Source organism: Podarcis muralis, chromosome 14 (genome assembly GCF_964188315.1).
Source record: "Podarcis muralis chromosome 14, rPodMur119.hap1.1, whole genome shotgun sequence".
Taxonomy (NCBI): domain Eukaryota; kingdom Metazoa; phylum Chordata; class Lepidosauria; order Squamata; family Lacertidae; genus Podarcis; species Podarcis muralis.
In genome coordinates this window covers 51,984,923-52,003,756 of record NC_135668.1, presented here as the reverse complement: position 1 = coordinate 52,003,756, position 18,834 = coordinate 51,984,923, and the positions used below count along the sequence as shown (strand labels likewise).

The 18,834-nt window shown below is 47.8% G+C and overlaps 1 protein-coding gene across 5 annotated transcripts; it reads right to left on the bottom strand.

Annotated features, from left to right (window-relative positions):
- Positions 1-383: 383 nt before the first annotated feature.
- Positions 384-17,846, bottom strand: CHST12 (carbohydrate sulfotransferase 12). 5 transcript variants are annotated; one of them, XM_028706377.2, is made up of 3 exons: positions 17,690-17,846; positions 4,811-4,953; positions 384-2,104 (listed from the first exon to the last, which is right to left on the bottom strand). In XM_028706377.2, exon 3 carries the CDS (start codon positions 1,999-2,001, stop codon positions 748-750), a length of 1,254 nt encoding a protein of 417 aa, XP_028562210.1. In that variant the 5' UTR covers positions 2,002-2,104; positions 4,811-4,953; positions 17,690-17,846; the 3' UTR covers positions 384-747. The 5 variants fall into 5 exon arrangements, with proteins under 5 accessions (XP_028562210.1, XP_028562212.1, XP_028562214.1 ...); XM_028706379.2 differs by lacking the exon at positions 17,690-17,846 and adding an exon at positions 17,022-17,265; XM_028706381.2 differs by lacking the exon at positions 17,690-17,846 and adding an exon at positions 15,838-16,129.
- Positions 17,847-18,834: the final 988 nt, after the last annotated feature.

Below are 18,834 nucleotides of genomic sequence, written 5' to 3'. Positions count from 1 at the left end.
GATGTGGAGTGCTTAACTTATACAAGAGTTATTTTTGCATTTTTGTATGTTTGCTTTGGTGCTGCTGTTGTTCAGTTTTAAATCAATTATTTGTGTCCTACGCAATGGGACCAATTGGGATGGCTTATAGCTTTTAGCAATAAAGATTCATTCAAGGAGAGAGAATAAGTTTCTAGTGTTTGTAGAACCCGATATATGAGGCAAAATGTACCTGCATTATTCTTTTCAAAAAGTATTGTGAGAAGCTAGCCTGCTCCCCTGAACACACTTACAATGTTTGACTTTGCTGCCTTCCCAAGCTAGAAAAGTTCCGGCGGACACTCACAGCTGAACAGTTGCAACGAAAGATGGTGCGCCCCTTTATTCCCATTCCACAACAATGATTTGTATTAAATATTTTAATATATTAATATTCTCTCTTTCTCGTGCTCTCTTTTAATTAAAAAAATGCATTAATAAAAAGCACCCGAAAGAATACAGCTGGTGGAGTGGACAAACTTATATCCTAACAGAAAAACAAAACAAAAAAGGTACATTTCATAAAATGAATCGGAACGAGAGGAAGGGGAATGTCTTCCTGCAATGGGAGATTCCATGCGTCCGAGCAATGGGGTGGTTTTGTTTTGTTTTTAAAAAAAGACTATAGAAAAAAGTTGCACTTGTGTTATGTCAACGGAAGGGCTCTGGAAAAAGAAGAGGAGATATTTTGGTATTTCAAACGCTCTCTTTCCCTCCGTTCTGCCTCGCTCAGTTCTGAAGCAAGCTTTCTGGCTTGGGGTAACCGAAAAGGACGAAGTCCGCTTCGTACAGCTTGTACAGCTGCCGCCTCCAGGCCACGGGGATTTTGGCAAACCAGTCGTCCTCCCAGCTGCTGGCTGTCCTGTTCCGGTAGCTGGGAGGGAAGCGGAGAAGGTGTTCCACCTTCAGGAGTTGCAGCAGGTGGGCTGCATCCTCATCCAAAGTCTCCAGCTTGCCCACAAAGTCATACTCGATCTGGCACGGGTGGCAGAGGCGGTACACCTGCCTCCAATGCTCATTGAACGGGGCCAGCTTCTCGGTCCGGGGGTCCAGGAGGTACTGGATGAAGTCCGAGAAGGAGACCCTGAGGCCCGCCTCGAAGGCGTCGCTCACCGAGGTAGGCAGGCTGGTGTGGTTGGAGTAAAGCTTCAGCATCGGGATGGCGAACCGGCGGTAGAACTCCTCGTTCTCCAGCTCGAACTTGCTGCGGAAAGCCGAGATGAGCCTCACGAAAGGGTCTCGGACGAAGAGGAACTTGGTGTACTTCTTCAGCTTGATCTTCATGAGGTGGCGGGAGAACTTGCCGTAGCGGCGCCAGAACTTGTTGAAGGTGAAGTGGGTGCTGGTGTTGTGGACGTGCTCGCGGGGGATGTCCAAGGGGTCTGCGTACGGCACGCCCTGGTCCATCAGGCTCTCGCTCAGCACGATCATCACCCGCTTCCAGTTGGTGCAGGCCACTTTGGGGACGTAGCAGTAGATGACGCCGTGGCGGTCGTCCACGATGAGGTGGTTTAGCTCGTAGTTGGGGATGTCGTCAAAGGAGCGCTCCTTGGTGGGGAAGGCGAAGCTGGAGTTGGCGCACAGCTCCCTCAGTGTCCGGCGCCGCTCCGCCTGCAGCTGCTCCTGGTCCAAGACCGCGCCGGCGTCACGAGTGGACCAGTCGTAGCCCCTCACGTTCTCTTCCAAGTTGCCGGCGACGGGCCTCGCGGAGGCGTGCGGGGCAGGCGGCTCTGTCTTCTGACCGAGACCCACATCGCGTTTCAGGTCAGAGCTCAGGAGCTTCTCCAAGAACTCGTCAACGTCCGACATTGAGTCTTGGCCTCCGTCCTTGGCCACGGTGGGGAGGACCCCATGAGGCCTGGAGAAGGTCGTGTGCAAGTAGAAGTGAGCTGTCCCCACGTTGTCCCAGTAGACGATGATCAGCAGGATCATGAAGATGGAGCCCAGCACCACCGAGAGGCGGAAGAGGCGTGCTTTGGTCATCCTGGCCGGAGGCGTCGGCAGCGGCTAACTCATGCTGCGCTCACCTCCAGCTCTGCTGGAAATATCTGAGAGCCAGCATGGCGGTTTGAGGACAGTGGGGAACCTGTAAGGAGGTCAAATACAAGGTTAGCCTCCTTCTCCACACAAGATGGTCAGGAAGACAGAATGGAAAAGGGGAGCAGTGGGGAGGGGCCATTCAAAATGAAGCACCCAAATAGGAAATAAGGGAGGGTGATTCAAGGAAGCTAAGAGAGTTTCCCCCCTCTTCTTCCCCAGCCTTATACTGAACACTAATGTCTCACAACAATTGTAACTAAATTGTAAGAAAGACTGTACAACCTGAAAAAAGAGACAAGGTATGCACTTTTGTAAACCAAGGAAATCTTGTGTGTGTGTATGTACACACACACACACACACACACACACACACACACACACACCAAAAAGGAAGCTGAAGAGTAAAATTCATACAATACAGTGGTACCTCTGGTTACGTACTTAATTCGTTCCGGAGGTCCGTTCTTAACCTGAAACTGTTCTTAACCTGAATCACCACTTTAGCTAATGGGGCCTCCTGCTGCCGCTGTGCCACCAGAGCACGATTTCTGTTCTCATCCTGAAGCAAAGTTCTTAACCCGAGGTACTGTTTCTGGGTTAGCGGAGTCTGTAACATGAAGCGTATGTAACCCGAGGTACTACTGTATATGGAAGATTGTCTTACCCATATTTGCCCACTTGACAGCTCCAAAAAAAACCTCTTTTGCATTTGTAAGAAAATACAAGCCTACCCAGATATGTAAAATGCTGAAGCATGTTTCATTCTGTTCTTAGCTTAACGCTGATTTAATAACTGTGTGAATTTTTCATGCAGCTGTTTTCACTGGCAAATTTATTGTCTTAATTCTTTTTGCAAAATGCTTTGAGACGTTTCTTTACATGCATCTAAGTTTTCATAGAATCATAGAACTGGAGAGCTGGAAGGGGCCCAGGGGTCATCTAGTCCAACCCGCTGCTATGCAGGAATCTCAACTAAAGCATCCATGGCAGGTGGCCCTCCAACCTCTGCTTAAAAGCCTCCAAGAAAGGAGAGCCCACCATCTTCCGAGGGAGTCTGTTCCACTGTTGACCAGTCTCTTCCTGTCTCTTGCTATTCTATTTTATGCAACAAACAATCTTAGTACTGTAGTTGTGACCGTGGTTTATATTGTGTGTGTGGTGCCTGATGATTTTTATGCTTATTGCTGTTTTTCCTTTTGTTGTTTTTCTGAATGATGCCATGGCCTATGGCTAGCGCAATAAAAGTCGATGATGATGATGATGAGTAAAGTTGGTGGTTTTCCAGCTCTTCTCCTGGAGAAGCGTGCTTTAGAATCCAGCCTTTCTCAACCTGTGGGTCCCCATATGTTGTTGAACTACAACTCCCATCGCCCCTAGCTAGCAAGGCCAAAGCTCAGGGATGATGGGAGTTGTAGTCCAACAACATCTGGGGACCCACAGGTTGAGAACCGCTGCTTTAGAGGCTGACTGGCCCAAAGGTAAAGGGCAGGGAGTGTGTGCCCCTTACGGTGACTCTTAATCTCAGGGTAGTGGGTTCAAGCCCGATGATGGGAAAAGATTCCTGCATTGCAGCGGGTTGGACTAGATGACCCTGGTGGTCCCTTCCTGCAATACTATGGTTCTTCCTAAGATGATGCTGGATTCCAACTTCCATCAACCCCAGCCAGCATGACCAATGGTCAGGGACGATGGGAGCTGGGGTTTGGCAACATCTGGAAGGCCACAGGTTAGTCATCCCTCTTCCAGCAGACAATCAGGTGCGATGGACAAGCAACTTGCCCTTAATATCAATTTCCCTTGGAACACGCAGCTGCAACTGCATATGTCTGGGTTTTTTAATGTCTGTTTTAAGGGGAATTCTCGCATTGCACAAGGCAAGACAGAGGCCCCAGGGGTTTGGTAGCACTTTCCATCAGAGGATGGAAACTTTTAATTCTGTCAAAAGCCACATTCCCTGGGGGTAAGCACTCAGAGGCCAAAGGCCAGCAATGGATGGAGCAAGAGAAACAAGAGTCCTGGGTTAACTAAAGACCTCTCTGTCACAATTTCCACCATGGCTAGTTCAGAACAGAATGCCCAATGCTATACTGGTCTACTCAGAAGTAAGCCCCACTGAGTTTAACAGGGTTACTCTCAAATAAGTGCACTGGATTTTATTTTAGTAAAGCAGACCAATACAGCTAGAGATCTGAGAAGCAAGTGAAAGTAGCGCCTTTCTGGCTTTGGTGTGCTACGTAAACAAACATATATGCATAACTGGCAAAAGTCTACCAATTTGTTCTCAGATAGCTTGTGGGAGGGGGATGTTTTTATTTTTTATTATCAACCATGCAATTATAAGCTATACAACCAGGGAAAGGTTTTAAAAGAAACCACCCATTTATTTTTCTCAGATAAATTATGGTCCATCCGTCCAATAATTGTCCTGAAACTACAACAGAAAGAGGGGAAGACACACTTTAAAAACTGCAGAAAATGAACAGGAAGGAAGGAACTCAGAAGAATAGGGCAGCTTCAGGAGTCACGCGAAATGAGACCAGAGGCCGTATTGAGTGCCCAGTCTAGAACATGTCCCAGATACCCCTGCAATGGGGAGGGACTGCAGGCCAGTGGTTTAGCACATGAGACACTTACAGAAGGTCAAAAGACTTCCACTTCCAGTTAAGAGAACCTCAAGCCGCAGCCTGATAGGCTAGAGAGCCACTGCCAGTCTGAGTAGGCAATACTGAAGTAAATGGACACATCATCTGACCTGGTATGTGGCAGCTTCTTCTATTCATCAGGAGCATCCGTTGTAATGCTTTATGTTCTGCATGCAGGTGGTCCCAGGTTCAATTGCTGGCATCTCCAGAAAGGATAAGGAACCAGGAAAGACTTCTCTGCCCGGGAGATTAGCTGCGGAACAGATAATATTGGGATAAATGGATCAAGGGTCACCCTGAGAATAAAGCAATATCCCAGGTTCCTAACGTACAAGGGCTGGTGTGAAACTGTATCCCTGAAGTCTTTGTTTGTTTGTTTTTCAAATTTTATTTATACTTTCCAAGTTTATACCTTTCACTAATTTTACAATCATTTTAACATTTCAAAACTTGACTTCCTTTCCCCTCTTCCTGCGGTTTCTTAAATTTATTTTTAATATCCTCTGCATATGCAAATTAACTTAATTTGCTCATTTACTCATCTACTTTAAAGACATACTCTTATAAAACTGCAGGATATTACAATAATCCTGCCAATGAGCTTATCTGTTTACAATTTAACTGTAAATATTCAATAAACCATTTCCATTCTTTTATTTTAAAAAGTTGTTTATCTTGATTTCTTATTCTTCCAGTCAATTTCGCCATTTCTGCGTATGCCATTCTGAAGAGATTTTTCGGCTTGATAACCAAAGTATGTTCATGTTTTTCTTAAACAAGCAAACAAACAAGCCCTCATTTTTTTCCAAGGAGTTGAGAATGAGCTCACAGTTCATCCCACTTTTCTCATCATAACCAACAACCCTGTGGGTTTGGCTGGGCTGAGAGTTAGCGGTTGGCACAAGACCATCAAGCTAGTTTGAACCCAGCCTAAATCCAGCTCACTGACCACTGTTGCTGGCTCTTTATGCAACGCTGCCAAAGGAAGCATAGGAGAGCAATTAAGAGTTTGATTAAGTATATAAATCTGCATAAGAAGAGCTGGCTGGATCAGGCCAATGGCTCGCCTTGTCCAGCACCCTGTTCTCACAGTGGCCATTCAGATTGGGAAACCTTCAAACAGGATCGGAGCACAGAATCACTCTCTTCTCCTGTGTTTCCCAGCAACTCGCATCCATATGCATTGCTACTCCCAGTGACGAAGGCAGAGTATATATAGACACACGGCCTCTAGCCATTGACAGCCCACAAATATGTCAATATTATTGTTGTTATTAATATGCCACCCATCTAACTGGGTTGCTTCGACCACTCTGGGTTGGCTTCCAACAAGTTAAAACATTAAGCACAGCAAAACGCCCAACACTGAAAACTTCTCTACACAGGGCTGCCTTCAGACGTCTTTTAAAAGTCAAAGCTTCTTTTAAAGCCATCCAAGTTGGTGGTCAACACGGTCAAAACTGTGGGAGGGAGTTCCACAGTTTAACTACGCGCGGCACGACTTTTATTAAAACCTGCCCTGGATCTTCGAGCATTCGGCTTCAATGGATGCCCGCAAGCGTTACGAGAGAGGAAGAGAAGAGCTTTTGATACCGTGCCACGCACAATTTTATAAACTCCAACTCCTCCGACTCAACTTTCCTCTAGAAAAGCCCCAAAATGCTGCAGCCATCCCCCAAGGGAGGGGGGGTTGTCCCTCCACCCGCTTGGCCATTTTGCTTGCCCTTTCCTGCCCTCGCTGCCGGTCCTTTCGGCACGCAACGTTTTTGAGGCGAGAGCCCCGTTTAAACAGCGATGGTGCAGCTCCCCAAGGCAAAAGGGGGGGGAGGCAGCTGACGTAACCTTTTTCGGTCTCTGGAAAACGTGGCAGGTTGTGGGGGGGGGCGCGAGGAGACCTCTGGAACAAGCAGCCGTCTTCTATAGACACTGACCGTTGTCCTTCGCAACCGAGCCTCTCCCTTGCGAAGCCCTTACAAAAAGGGGAGAGCAGCAACTTTTTCCAGCGTCGCCTCCGCCTGACAGACTTCCTTTACAAGCCTGTCTGCACATGTGCCTCTGCCAGCTGCTGGGAAGGGAGGGGCGCCATCAGCTGACTCCCAAGAGCAATGCCGAAAAACAAATGTCGTTTTAAAGTAGCACAGCTGTTCTGGAAGGGGAGGATGGGGCAGAGGCAAGTAGGACCTCTCTGCACATCCCCACCCCCATGGCCGTGGTTGGGGGTGGATTTTTTGTTTTTTATTAGTTTTTCCTCTATTACTCACAAGTGTATCTTTACATCATGACTTGACATCTTACAATTATACATATTCTTGTTTTCAGAGTATGTTCGTAATTGTTATTATCATAGATCGACAAGTATTACTATACACAAAAAAGAAAAAAGATGTAATTTTAAAATCATAATATTCCTCATAAATGAATGACTGCGGCGTTTGTCCGCAGACAGCTTCCGGGTCATGTGGCCAGCATGTCTAAGCCACTTCTGGCGAACCAGAGCAGCGCACGGAAACACCATTTAGCTTCCCGCCGGAGCGGTACCTATTTATCTACTTGCACTTTGACGTGCTTTCGAACTGCTAGGTTGGCAGGAGCAGGGACCGAGCAACGGGAGCTCACCCCGTCGTGGGGATTCGAACCACTGACCTTCTGATCGGCAAGCCCTAGGCTTGGATACAAATGATAAAATTATTATTATTATTATTATTACCTCCCCCACCCAAAAAAGGGCTCAAGGTGCCATATGTGATTCTGCCCCTCCTCATTTAATCCGCCTGAGAGGCAGGGGCTGGCTTCCGAGGTCATCCCAGTGAGCTTTGTGGCTGAGTGGGGGATTTGAACTCAGGTCTTACTGTGACAATCTAACCGCTACGTTACACTAGGACACATGTAGGGTATTCTCTTCCTAACCAGCTACCTCTCTCCTCGCCACTCCTCCCTTCTTGAATTGCCATAGGTAATCTTTCTAATGTTTTTTGCTCTCCGTGTTGCTGCAAGAGAGCAGCATCTCCCTTCTCCTCTCACGCAACTATTATTATTATCGTTATTAATATTATTATCAATAGTATAGCCGAAGATCACAGGGCAGTTCATAACATAAAAATACAAAAAGAGGACAGAAAACACATCGTGAAATAAAAACAAACCAGTAACTGTGCTCCCAGGACCCAAGTTCCTCCTGTAAGATCTTCTGCGACGGGGGCACTTACAAGGACTTTATGTTTCCTGTTCAGTGCAGTTTTTTCTTTAATTGCCAGTTTCTATTTCTCTCTGTGTGTGCCTTACTTCTTCAATAAATATACTTTAACTGGAGCCCTGGAGCTGGCTACATTCCTTTGCAGAGCCCCAGACTAGGTCTTGCCCACACTCAACTACTCCACCCAGACCAAGCATTAAACACAGCTTAAAACCTCTAAAAGGTCTGTTCTTCTCCATAAATTGCCCATTGCAAATCTGAACCATCCACTTTCCCCCTGGCATCTGGGATAGACTCTCCATCCGAAACCCTGAAGAACTGCTGCCGGTCTGTGTAGACAATACTGGGCTAGATGGACCAAGGATCTGACTTGGAAGAAGGCAGCTGCCTATGTTGCTCTTAATACCCAAGAGTACAAAATGTGCCGTGATGGCACTTAGCCAGTCCTCTGGAAGCGGCAGATGAGTGAGCAAGAACGCTAGAAGAGACCTTCTGGATCAGGCCAATGACCCGTCTAGTCCAGCATCCTGTTCTCACAGTGGCCAACCAAATCCCTGTGGGAAACCAGAGAGCAGGAGCAACTCTCCTCTGGAGGCAACCTGCAGTTAGTACCATTTACAGTTTCCAACTCTGGAGGCAGCTGTCAAGGCTAGTTGTAGCTATTGATAGACTCCACCTCCATGAATGTGTCTAATCTGCTTTGAAAGCCATCCACGTTGGTGGTCATCACTCCCTCCTGTGGAAGTGAGTTCCACAGTTTAACCATGCACTGAGCAATGAAGTGTTTTCTTTTATCCATCCTGAATCTTCCAACATTCAACTTCATTGGACGCCAAGCGTTAGGTGTTGTTGTTTAGTCGCTTAGTCGTGTCCGCCTCTTCGTGACCCCCTGGACCAGAGCATGCCAGGTACTCCTGTCTTCCACTGCCTCCCACAGTTTGGTCAAACTCATGCTGGTAGCTTCGACAACACTGTCCCACCATCTCGTCCTCTGTCATCCCCTTCTCCTTGTGCCCTCCATCTTTCCCAACATCAGGGTCTTTTCCAGGGAGTCTTCCCTTCTCATGAGGTGGCCAAAGTATTGGAGCCTCAGCTTCAGGATGTGTCCTTCCAGTGAGCACTCAGGGCTGATTTCCTTAAGAATGGAGAGGTTTGATCTTCTTGCAGTCCATGGGACTCTCAAGAGTCTGCTCAGTGGGCACACTCAATCTGGGTTTTCTTGCCTAAGAACTTTGGTTCACTTGCCTCAGAAGACACTGGGGGAACGTGATGACTGACTCAGGAGAGGCCAAGCAAAAAACATTGAACCTGAGGAGGAGGGGCTGAAAGAGGAGGTTTGCAGGCCACTGTCAACAGACAAACAGACCATAAACTGTTCCCCACTCTGTGCAAACACCAGTGAGCAAATGAGCCTTGTTGCATTTGGTGGTGCAGGCTTTCTGGAAAGTTTTGAACCAGGATCCCCCCCCCCCCCCAAATCGTATAAATCAACTGGAACCTGAATCTGTTTTGCACCTATCCTTTCTGCTTGTCATTTCAAAACTATTACAGATTGCAGTCTTTTACCTCACACTCAGCTGCTGCTTCTCTCTCCTTGCCTTTTTTAGTTACAGGTAGGTAGCCGTGTTGGTCTGCCATAGTCGAAACAAAATAAAAAAAAATCCTTCCAGTAGCACCTTAAAGGTAAAGGTAAAGAGACCCCTGACCTTAGGTCCAGTCGCGAATGACTCTGGGGTTGCAGCACTCATCTCGTTTTACTGGCCGAGAGAGCCAGCGTACAGCTTCCGGGTCATGTGGCCAGCATGACTAAGCCGCTTCTGGCAAACCAGAGCAGCGCACAGAAACGCCGTTTGCCTTCCCGCTGGAGCGGTACCTATTTATCTACTTGCACTTTGACATGCTTTCGAACTGCTAGGTGGGCAGGAACTGGGACCGAGCAACAGGAGCTCACCGTCACGGGGATTCAAACTGCCGACCTTCTGATCGGCAAGCCCTAGGCTCTGTGGTTTAGAACACAGCACCACCTGCTGTCAATCACCCATTCCCACCCCCTTCTGAGTAATACCCCTCCCCACCCTCTCACTATATATAAGAGTCTTGTGACTTCTGTTTCAGTGTATCTGAAGACGTGTGCATGCACAAGAAAGCTCATACCAATAACAATCTTAGTTGCTCTCTAAGGTGCTACTGGAAGGAATTTTTTTTATTTTGTCTTGCCTTTTCTGTTTTATTTTCTGTTTTCATTCTTCCATTTATACCCCCATCACTCTTCCAAGGAGGCATACTCGGTTTCCCCCTCCCCATTTTATCTTCACAACAACCCTGAAAGGTAGGCATGGTTGAGAAATGATGACTCGCTCAAGGTCACCAAGTTAGCTTCAAGGCTGAATGGAGATTTGAACCCAAGTCTCCCAGCTGTCTAGACCAACCATTGCACCACACTGGTTACATAAGAAAGATGTTCTACATGTTTCTAGCCTGATGAAGGGGGGCCTCTTGAACTTAAAAATCTGCCTCTACACTGTGACATTTGAATTGCTTCCAATAAAGGCATTGAACCACTCAGACTTTTGGATTAAAACTTTTAAGAAGTGCTCCATGCCAATTTTACATGCTGGATAAAATCTTGAAAAAGTTCTCTTCCTAGCCAGAATAAATGATTGATGGGGCTGTCAATAAATGTACTTAAATGTGATTTAAATCATTATAATGAAACTTATTCACGCAATCACTTCGAAGTTGCTGGGATATTTGTAGACATATTATGACACAGAAACCCAAATAGAAGAATGGCAGACGAAGGTGACGGAATACATGGGACTGGCAGAGATGACCGGCAGAATCCGTGACCAGAGGAAAGAGACAGTGGAGGAGGACTGGAGAAAATTTAAAATATATCTTAAGAACTATTGTAAAATTGTAAAGAACTATTGTAAAATTGTAAAACTATTGTAAAACTATTGTAAAATTGAGGACTGTTAAGATGTTAGGGGTAAGAAATCGAGAATTACAGCTGTAAAGGGTAAATCTTATGTAAATTTAAAAGAGATTTGAGCTAAAATCGACTGAAGGGTTGCTGAAAAAATGTTAAAACAAGGATGTGGTGAAAGGAAGGTATGGGGAAGTCCAATTTTTGTTGTGTGTTTTTGATATATGTGTTTTGTTTTGTATTGTTTTTATATGTGTAAAAAACCAATAAAAATATTTAAAAAAAAAAAAAAAAACAGAAACCCAAATATATACATGGAAGGCATCTTACCGTGCCTAAATACTTTTGCGTGCTTTCAAGTCACATGAAAGAAGTCACAGACAACTTTAAAACAGTTCCGATCCAGATGCTAAATCTATTCTTCTGTCTACTGTGGATTTAACAACATCATCCATTGCATCAGGGTTTCATTCACAGACCCACCTTCTAATGTGTATATTCCACTATCGGTCTGAAATTAATTTCCTTTCTGCATACGACATATCACAAACAGGCCAGACTCTATATGCAAGAGAGTACACAAATCTGACACCAGTAATATCCATAAATCCGAATACATCGACCTCCCAGGCCACTGTATAACTAAAGGGGTCACCCTTGAACCAATGAACTTCAAAGGGAGATTAAAACCTGAACTAAGATTTGTCAAGAGGATGGGTAGGCAAACTATGGCCCACGGGCCGGATCCGTCCCAATCGCCTTCGAAATCCAGCCAGCAGACGGTCCGGGAATCAGAGTGTTTTTACATGAGTAGAATGTGTCCTTTTATTTAAAATGCATCCCTGGGTTATTTGGGGGGCATAGGAATTCATTCATTCCCCCCCCCCATAATATAGTCCGTCCCCCCACAAGGTCTGAGGGACAGTGGACCGGCCCCCTGCTGAAAAAGTTTGCTCACCCCTGGTCAAGCGGCTTGGTGCTATCACTCGTGGGCTGAATCAACAGCATGGATTTTTATTATGCTCTCTGTGCTTATTGGCTTATCGATGCAAGGACGCTTGTGCTATCGACACCAGTGCTCTGCAAATTATCTACTACCAACACTTTGCAAAATTGCCACTGTTAGTGGCTATCACATATGGTACAATCCACATTTCATTTTCCTCTTATCTCGCAGTTTACAATTCCTCACCAGCCGAGTGTAACACAGGATAACAATTCATGCACTGAACTGTTGACTCCATGAAAGCTCATCCCATAATATGCCACCCCTGAGCCCTTTGGGGGAAAGGTGGGATATAAAGGTCGTAGTAAAATGAATGTCCTTAAGGGACCGCAAAACACTTTTTCAATTTTTGCTATTTATTATGTCACTAATGAATTTTAGGCAACAATGCATGGAAATTTTTCCACAGAAAAATTCCACAGTCATACAAATTTTCCACTCCGTACTCACTGGCTGCATTTATGTTTACAGACAAGGCCTGCCAATCTGCTTGCCTTCCAAATTTTGTAGGACTTCAGCTCCCAGAAGCCCCAGCAGCCAATAGCCAAGGATGATGGAACTTGCAGTCCAATAATATCCCAAGGGCACCAACTGCTTTACAGTTATAGGTACAGATTTACTACTTCTTTCTTTATCTCACCTTTCAGCTGGACACTGTAGTATCAACACCGAGAATTGAGAAACACTGGCCTGCGAGCGCTCCAATTGGAGAACAGCCTTTACCAAAGGTGTCGTGGGCTATGAAGACACTCGAACTCAGGACGAAAGGGAGAAATGTGCTAAGAGGAAGGCACACTTGGCAAACCCTCACTGTGATCAACTCCCGCCCAGAAACCTATGTCTCCACTGCGGAAGGACATGTGGATCCAGAACTGGCCTCCACAGTCACTTACGGACTCACTGTTAAAACTGTGTTTATAGAAGACAATCTTACTTGGCTACAAGGGATTGTCAAAGAAGACAGTTATAGGTACAGATTTATCTTTCTTTATCTCACGTTTCAGTCGGACTGTGACCTCTAGTGCAGCTCACGGCTGAAATCCAATATACTGTAATAAGAGCACAGTGGTACCTCTGGTTGTGAATGGGATCCGTTCCGGAGGCCCGTTCGCAACATGAAAAGAGCGCAACCTGCAGCGGCGCGTCTGCGCACACGCGGGTTGCGATTCACCGCTTCTGCACATGCGTGTGACGTCATTTTGCGCTTCTGTGCATGCAGCGAAACATGGAAGTAACCCTTTCCGGTACTTCCGGGTCGCTGCGGGATGTAACCTGAAAGAACGTAACATGACGCAAACATAACATGAGGTATGACTGTACAATAAAAACAATATTTTAAATTCTACAGATTATTATGCATCTTGTGTGTTGTTGCTGTTGTTTTATCAGGTCCAGCATTCTGTTCTCACAGTGGCCAATCAGATGTCCCAAGGCCAACTCTTCCCTCCTGTGGTTTCGACCAACTGGCATTCAGAAGCATCGCTGCCTCCAGAATATGTCATAATAGGAACTCATTCTTCCTTTTCTGCAAGCAAGTTGTCTGTGCAACCCAGATATGGGGGCTGTTATGTACCCTGCCCAGCAGAAGCAGCGTTAACTTTCTGGTTTCTGCACCCCATATCACAACTCTTTCATGCAAGCGTGGAGGAAACACTTCTGCAAGTTCCCCCTTTTCACTTCCCCTAAGTAACTGCAGCAACCTCACTCCATCCCAAGTTTCACAACCTGCCCTACTAAAAGTGTCAAGCTACAAGTTAAATATCCAAGCGATAGCTCATCTGGTAGAGAAATGGGCTTTTAATCTCAGGATTGTGTGGGTTCGAGCCCCACATTGGACAATAAATGGCCCTTGTGGTCCCTTCCAGCTCTACAATTCTACAATTCTAAATTAAATGTGTAGTGTCAAAATACAGTCAAAATTCAGAGTCTGTTGTTTGATCCCGGTCAGAGCCTCCTGGATCAGACTCTAGTCATTTTGCAAATGCATACATGAACTTATGAATCATAGAAATGTGGAGTTTGAAGAGACCCCAAAGGTCATCTAGCCCGAGCACTTGCAATGCAGGAATCTTAGCTAGATCATCTAAGGATCTCATTTTCAAACTACAGGTCCCAGAATTCTTTGGGGGAAGTCCTGACTAATTGAAGTGGTATCCTAGGGCTTCAAATGCACAGTGTGAATGTGACCAGTGTCTAATACTGTACAGTGGTACCTCTGGTTGTTAATGGGATCTGTTCCGAAGCCCCGTTCACAACATGAGCAGAACGCAACCCGCGTCTGCGAAGGTTGCGATTCACCGCTTCTGCGCATGCCGTCATTTTGAGCGTCTGCGCATGTGCGAGCGGCGAAACCCGGAAGTAACCCTTTCCGGTGCTTCCAGGTTGCCGCGGGACGTAACCTGAAAACGCTCAACCTGAAGCAAATGTAACATGAGGTATGACTGTACATGCTTTTAAAAATAATAATAATAATCAATGTTCAATACAACCATGTTAATTTACAGGCCACCTTGAAATCACTGTCCTGCAACGAGCTCTCATACAACACCCCTGGCATCTGGAATGAGTGATGTTCATCATTCCACCACCTATCAGTTTCTTAGACATTAGAAGCAGCAGCCTGGAGCTAATGGCGCAACCTTCCATGTTGAGCCACTTTGCTACAGCAAATCTCTTTGCAGCCTCTGCATGACAACCAATTCCAAGAAAGTGCAGGGTTACGTCCGCTCATCAGACTCGTTGCCCACCCAGAGTTTCTGTTCATCAGTCTTCGAAATTAGCTGGGCGCCAGTCGCATTTTGCAACAGGAGACCGGCCTTTTGCAAGGAACCGGAGGTGTCTGGTCGCCAGGTTTGGCCCCTAACATCTCCATCTAGCTGTCTGGTGTGGCTGCGGTGCTGCACCACTCAGCTGGTCTATTGGGCAGCACAGCACCAAAAGCACTCTTTTGGTGCTGCGCTGCCCCGCAAATCAGCTGATTCACGTGGCAGCGCAGCACCCAAAGACTTTGGGTGTCTTTGGGTGCCGCACTTCCCCACAGACCATTTCCTTCGTAATCCTGCACACACACAAAATGGGCGTATCGTTGTGGCAGCCATAACCTAGATTTAAGGTGCCATTTGGCTCCTAGATTTTATAGCTCAGTTTCTAACACGGGCTCAGATACACCGAGTCAGAATATGCAGTCCCTGATAGCCACATGGGAGTTGCACGGGTTTATTGAGGGTCCACATGGCAGATCGAGGGGGAAACTGCAAAGATTTTGCAAAGTGACACAGTTCACACATAGAGGAACCCTGCTGGATGCTAGATTCTGTTTCCGACACCTCTCACTTGGAAGCAAATTGACAGTGGGGGAAGCCCTTTCCCCCTCCAGTGGTGTTTCCCCCTGAGCATATAAGAGGGATTACTGCTTATGCACCAGTTCTCATTTTAACACTCCTAATTTCAAGTTCTCATTGATTTTCAGTCCGACTCAGAGGAGATAGCTAGGCAGATGCCTGAGTCAGCTTTGGCTATTGCTAACCACAGAAGGATTTCTAGGCCTACCAGAACAAAAAAGCAAAAGGGGAAGGGGGATATTTCTCCATAACACACCAACTGCCGACAAGTGGAACAAGCCCCACCAGCACCAAGGAGCCAGCCACCAAGCCTGAACTTCATAAACAGGTTGGAAATATCCACCCCAACACAATTCAAAGTGAAACCCACCACAATTGAACCCTACAGCCAGCTGCTCTTACTCTAGAAAGACCCCAAACAAACTCCCAAGCCTCCCTCATTCTATGGAAACACCCCCTAGCTTCCAAAAGCCCCCAACTTCACAGAACATAACAACATGCTAAGCTAGTTGGGCTTATAAATGTTCAATTAAATGAGTCGAGAGCCAAGCAAAGTTTCACAGTGAGCACTGTGCTGTACACCAGGGTTGGGGAAATCCGAGGTCTGGGGTCAGATGCGGCCCTCCAGGGCTTCCTATGTGGCCCCCGGGACTCTTCCCAGTACGTACCTTGCACTAGCTCTGCTCCACACCTGGTTGGCTGGGGTCCTTGAACTTGCCTGTCTCAATGGAGGTATGTGTGCACAGGAATCTGTGGGTTTTGTGCCCTGCCCAATTTTGTTTCCCTCTGGCCCCGCCCACCACTGACATGTGACCACCAGGAGGCTGTCCAATAGGGAATGCTGTCCTGGGGTGAATGGAGGCGCCCCACCCTGCTGCCCACTGTGCCGTCTCTCAGAAATGCTGCTCCGTCACAGTGAACCTGGGTTATCATTTACAGTGATACCTCAGGTTACATACGCTTCAGGTTACAGACTCCGCTATCCCAGAAATAGTGCTTCAGGTTAAGAACTTTGCTTCAGGATGAGAACAGAAATTGTGCTCTGGTGGCGCGGCGGCGGTGGCAGGAGGCCCCATTAGCTAAGGTGGTGCTTCAGGTTAAGAACAGTTTCAGGTTAAGTACGGACCTCTGGAACGAATTAAGTACTTAACCTGAGGTACCACTGTATTGTGTTCTGGTGTTGTAACCCACCCTGTGACCTCAGGATTAAGGACAGGTAATTAATAAGAATGATAATGATAATAATCAAATATTAACAGTTGTCTATCTCAGGGGTGAGGAGACTTTGGGTTTGTGGGGATCTACTATGCTTTTTACAAGCACCCCAATATTCACTACACAGAGTCAGGTGCAAAAGCCTTAGAATCAGAGAATGGAGAGTAAATTCCACTGTTAGAGAACTGGAAGTAATAAAATGTTGCCGATCTACTTTGAATCAGTCAGAGGCCCTGTACACACCACACACCTGCCCCCCTAATCATGGGAACTGTAGTTTACCTCCTGACAGATCTACAATTCCCAGCACTCTTGTCAAACTACAGTTTCCCAGCACTAACTGGATGTGTTATGTGCTTTAAATGTATGATGTGCTCACAGCCAGATACCTTTGATCCCAATCTAACATCTGGGAGGGACGCTGTTTGTGAGCCTTAAAGTAATAATAATAAAAGACCACTCCTAACTTCATGCAGTACAATGCAGTCACATTTCCCATTAAAAAACAGAAGGAAAACTACACCAGCAAACTAGAAGCGAAGTCCACAGAAACCAAAGCACAAAGCCAGCGCCAGGTGCTGCCCCTCCCCATTGCCGGCTGCTATCTAAGTGTGTCCACAGGTGTCTGTTCGGCTACCTGGCAACTTGCAAAGGCGACCTGAGCGGGGGAAGAAATGATGCCCCGTCTTCTTTTTGAGCGCAGATATCAACCGGGAACGAAGTGGCCGCGATGATAAAAAAAAAATCCGAATTAAAACAAGGAGGTCTTTCCTCCTAATCCCGAAGACTCAGGCGGGTCTTTCACAAACGCGCTTCGGCGCGGGAGGAAATCCTCTCCCGCCCCATCGCGGCGCGCGACTCGGGCAGCCTGCCTCTCCAAGTCCCGGGGGGCAAGACGAGGGGTGGGTGGGAGAAGCAGCACCCCCTCGCCACCCCTGGAGCGCGGCGTGACCTTCGGCAGCCTTTTGGGGACGGGGAGCCGGGCCCGTCCCGCGGAGCCCGGCCGGCTGCCGTGCGCCTCCTGCCCCGTTGCGCACGGGCTGGACGGAGGCGCGCGCCCTCCTCCTGGTCGCCGGGCAGCCCCGCGCATCCACGTGGGTGAGAGCTCGGGGCCGGGGAAGTTGGGGGGCAGCAGCATCTCTCCGCTCAGCCCACCCGCGCCCCACCCCGGGAAAAAAAAGCCCGGCGGCTCCTCCATCCAGCCGGCATTACGCGCAGCGCCCGCCCGGATCGGATGCCCCACCAGCGCGCCCCGCCGCGCCCAGCGCCGCCTCCGGCTCCCCCGAGCGCCGGTGCCCATCTCACCTCCTGCCCGGGGCCGCTGGGCCAGCGGAACCTCCCGCCGCCGAGGCGCCTCCCTGCCTGCCTCCCTCCCTGGGCCAGCCAGCCAGACCGCGCGCCCGCCCGCCCGGCAGCCGCTCCACCTCCGGCTCGGCCGGCACCGCCCCGTCTCGCGAGAAGGCCGGCCCGGGGGGGCCTCCGAGCGAGCGAGCGAGCGCAGGCGCCTCCCAGCCGAGCAGGGGGCGCCTCGCCGGCCTTGGATCGCGCGCGCCGGGGCGAACCCGCGCGTCACCGGAGGATCCCCGCCTGGAAATCGGAGAGGAAGGAAGGGGCTTGGAAGAGGCGGAGGCGGACGAGTCCGGAGGATGAGGGTTTATTGCGGGATCGGTGCTGCTCGTGGATGCCGCCTCGGTTGTTTTGCAGCGTCCGCATGAAGCAACTGGCAGCATCAAGATGCCAACGCGTGTTCCATATTAAACCAGATGAACGCTTTTTGCAGAAAATGCAGGAATACACTCATGCCCTGCCTGAGTGTATTGAGGGGGGCAGGATCTTACGCGACATTTTTAATTTTTTATACCTCTTGATTGTACAAACTACTGGCCTGTAGCACCGCCTTCCCCCGTGCAATTCACATTTACTCTTTCTAGGAGAAATCCAATGTGCGTGCGTTTAATAAAATGTTGCAGCTTCATTAACTATGAACCCCAAAACCTGGAATCCTTTCAAAACTGGTGCCAAAGTTGAGTAATCATTTTGTAGCGAAAACCCCGCATTTTATAGTACCACAGAAACAGAGCAATAGACACTCAAACAGGGTCACCCCAAAACCCAATGTTGTCCAAAACTGGTGCCAAAGTTTTGTAATCATTTTCTTATCTAATCCAAACTGATGCCACACTATGGCAGAAGTTTTGCAGTGAGGGGATCAGACAACGTTGGGTTTTTGGGTGACCCTGTGGCCACCGTGTTTGACTGTCTCTTGCTCTGATTTATTTACCTATAAACGATTTACAAATGTTCGGGGTGGGGTTTCTCCAGAGGGTACCATGGCAAACCATTTCCCAAGTACGTCCCTTAAGTACGTCCATTTACATATCCAAAGAGGTTCACAGAGAAAATGGGCGGGGCTTTCTCCACCTCAAATGGCCGGATGCCACATCATCCTA

Excerpts from the sequence above, each read along its gene's own strand:
- CHST12 (XM_028706377.2), bottom strand. The coding sequence starts at position 2,001 with ATGACCAAAGCACGCCTCTTCCGCCTCTCGGTGGTGCTGGGCTCCATC.